General features: G+C 57.6%; 1 protein-coding gene across 1 annotated transcript in view; it reads right to left on the reverse strand.

Moving 5' to 3' along the window:
- Positions 1-1,616, reverse strand: part of MAN2C1 (mannosidase alpha class 2C member 1) — a 12,362-nt gene extending 10,746 nt beyond the window's left edge. Inside the window, 3 exon segments of the mRNA XM_006142581.3 lie at positions 635-758; positions 1,147-1,272; positions 1,505-1,616. Coding sequence (XP_006142643.2) covers positions 635-758; positions 1,147-1,272; positions 1,505-1,605 — 351 coding nt within the window. The 5' untranslated portion in view covers positions 1,606-1,616.
- Between the last annotated feature and the right edge of the window lie 1,391 nt (positions 1,617-3,007).

Raw genomic sequence — 3,007 nt, forward strand, 5'->3', positions numbered from 1 at the left:
TTTCTTCTTCGTTACCCGGCCGGGGCCCCCCCCCCCCCCAGGACACCAAGGTTAGGCCTGCTATGGCTGGACACACAAAGCAGACGCAGAACAGTGATGACACATGGGGGTGGGACCAGGTGCTAGCGGAAGCTGTTACTCCAGGGGAAGGCAGCTGAAGTTGCCCAGGCTCTTTTTTCCTTAATTTTGCTAGACAGTGCATACATTCACCAGAGAGAGAGAAATCGGGAAAGCAAGAAAGCACCCCCGGGGGGAATCATCACGCCACAAGCCCTTCTTCATCTCTCCCTCCTTTCGGAACTTTGAGCACATGTGCAAACTCCCTGGTGAGGAGAGACCCAAGCCGCCAGGTCCAGGACTCCAGTCATGTGGTCGGCCACGTGGGATCTAGCCTCCTCAACCACCACGCCACTGGCCTGCCTGCGCTCCGCTTTATACTATCTAGAACTGTTTGAAAACCTAAGCAAGAACTACGTACAAGTGAGCTTCCCGAAAACTAGGGGCCAATCACACAGGTGCCCAGGCAGCCAGGCCCCTCCACTCAGGCTCGAGACCCCAAAACCACCCTGCAGGCGAGGCCCGGAGGCCGTGGTTTCGCCAAGAACCGGGGCTCGCATGTGGCAGCACTGCTCACCTGGACAGGCTCCCCATCACGCCACACCAGGCCTTCTCCATCGCTTTCCCAGCAGAGGTGAACTTCCTGGCCCACCCATGCCTCGGGGAGAGTCAGCTCCACCCGAAACCAGCAGGTCCACCACCTGCAGGAGAGCATGGTGAGGGGCAGAGGGTGGAAGTCCCATCCTTTGACACCGCCTGAGATCTAGGGTCAGCAGGGCTTGAGCAGTCTCCAAGACCTGAGGCATGACAGGCATTCAGCTCTGAGACACAAGAATGGAGAACCCAGGTGGGGGAGGGAAAGAGGCAGTCAGGGGCCAGTGGTGCCCCCTGGGCTGTCCTTCCTAAAGGGTGGCCAGGGGCCGGGCAAGGTGTAGTGTACTGTCCCGGGAAGGCTGTGGGTCACCCAGGCCGATCCCCGATCCCGCAGAGGATACTGTTCTGTCTGGGGCGGAGACAGTGGAGGCGTGGCCTTGAGGTGGCCCTTCTTTTTGGGTCGCCGGCCCCGCCCCCCAGTTGGGCGTTACCCACGTGGGCCCAAAGCTGTCGCCGACCCGCGCGGGGCTGAAGTCCTGCCGGACTGCCTCCTGATAGGAGAGTCTCTCGGGCGTGAGGAAGCTGGAGAGCGCGGCCACCGGGCAGCTGTCCCCGAAGAGCCTGGGCGCGGGAAGAGCCGGTGGGCGCGCGCTGGAGGCCGCCCCTTCCCTCCAGCCGCCGCCCACCGGGCAGCCTGGCAACTTCGCAGCACACTCCCTTCCCGCACCCCCGCCCCATCCGCCGCGGTGGGCACTTCGTTCCGCGGCCCGAGTGGCCGCAGCGTGGGTTTCCCTCCGGAAGAGAAGGCAGAGGCGCGCGGATGCAGCCGGCGGGCTCCCGGGCCAAGGCCCACCTGCCGCGGGAGTCGGTGAAGTAGATCGGCGACAGGAACTTCTCCACCCGCTCTAGCGTCGTGCGCCAGTGCTTCAGGGCCGGGGCCGCCGCCATCGCCATCACCGCGAACCTGCTCCGGTTCCCGGAAGGTCCCCCCCCGACGCGATCCGTGGCCTGGAACCAAAGGTTCCGGAGTCCGTGGGGCGCCTCAGTCCCCGGAGGGTTTTCTTGGAACACCCGCGATCCAGGAAGCCCGGCAGCTACCTGAACTTCGAGCCAGGAGCAGAAAGCTGGACGCAGTGTTCTTCAGGCTCTGGCCTAGCCTGAGCTGGCGGCCGCAGGGCAAGTTCCTGAATACAATGTAAGTTTGACGATGAGCACCTTGCAGGGTCATTAGGGACGACGGCGGGGGGTCCCTTACGCCACTGCCCTCCCCCCCAGCCAGCCCGACCCCTGGCAACATGGAGAACTGGTCACGCACAGGATATTAAAGAGCAGGGAGAGAATATGCCCTGCCAAGCAGTAACCCTGGCCTCCTTTAATACACATTTTAATCAATGCATATTGCTAAACTTTACTTATCATCAGAAAAAGAATTTGATCTGAGATGGCAGATGGGCCCATAGCACTGAAGATCCCAGGAAAGCTCACATTTCAATCTCATCCTTTTTTTTTTTTATTTTTTTGAGAGGTTTTCGCTATAGGGCATGTGCGCTCGCCAGACAGAGACGTAGAGACAGAAAGCGAGAAATCACCCCCCAAGGGGGGATGGTCACGCCGCAATCCCTTCTCCTCCATTCCCCTCTCGGGATCCTGGGCACGCATGCACATGCGCCCGGCGTGAGTTCTGAGCCACCGGGTCTGGGACGTGAACCAAGGTCGACTACGTGGGAGTTCAGTGACACACGCTAACTGCTGGTTCCCCAATCTCATCCTTAAAATCATTAGGAAGAAAAAAATATATACACAACAATAGCCCTGATATTTTAATGGAAATACTGACCAAGTTTACAACATTTCAAATGCAAATCACATGGAAAGGTGACTAAGTACAGAATACCAAATGTGATGTAAAATAAAGGTAACTTTGCTATATATAATACAGGCTGGATTTGGAGCTTGGAGCTCAGATGTCAGGGCAGGAGGGATGAAAATGCTGTGAGAAGCCAGGCTGCAGGCTGGCTTACCCTCTGTTGGCTGCATGGCTGAGCTAGGTTTTCTGAACTCGCCTGGAACCCTATCCTCCCCTGTGACACATTGTGGAGGGCAGCAGCTGTGCGGACTGCCCCGGTCATGCCCCACCAGTCTCTCTCCTGTAGCAGAGTCAACAGGATCTTTCTTGAGGGAGCAGAGAGGTAAATTATTGCTGGGAACGCCCCCCCATTACAATGTCAGACATTGCCCCAGGTTCGCCTGACTCTCCAACAAGGTGTTTTTATCACTTTACACCTAGGCAGAATCTCCTGTCCCTTTGCATAAAAAAAAAAAAAAAAAAAAAAAAAAAAACATAAAACCAGGACAC

This window comes from Tupaia chinensis, unplaced genomic scaffold (genome assembly GCF_000334495.1).
Source record: "Tupaia chinensis unplaced genomic scaffold, TupChi_1.0 Scaffold000078_1, whole genome shotgun sequence".
NCBI classification, from domain to species: Eukaryota; Metazoa; Chordata; class Mammalia; order Scandentia; family Tupaiidae; genus Tupaia; species Tupaia belangeri.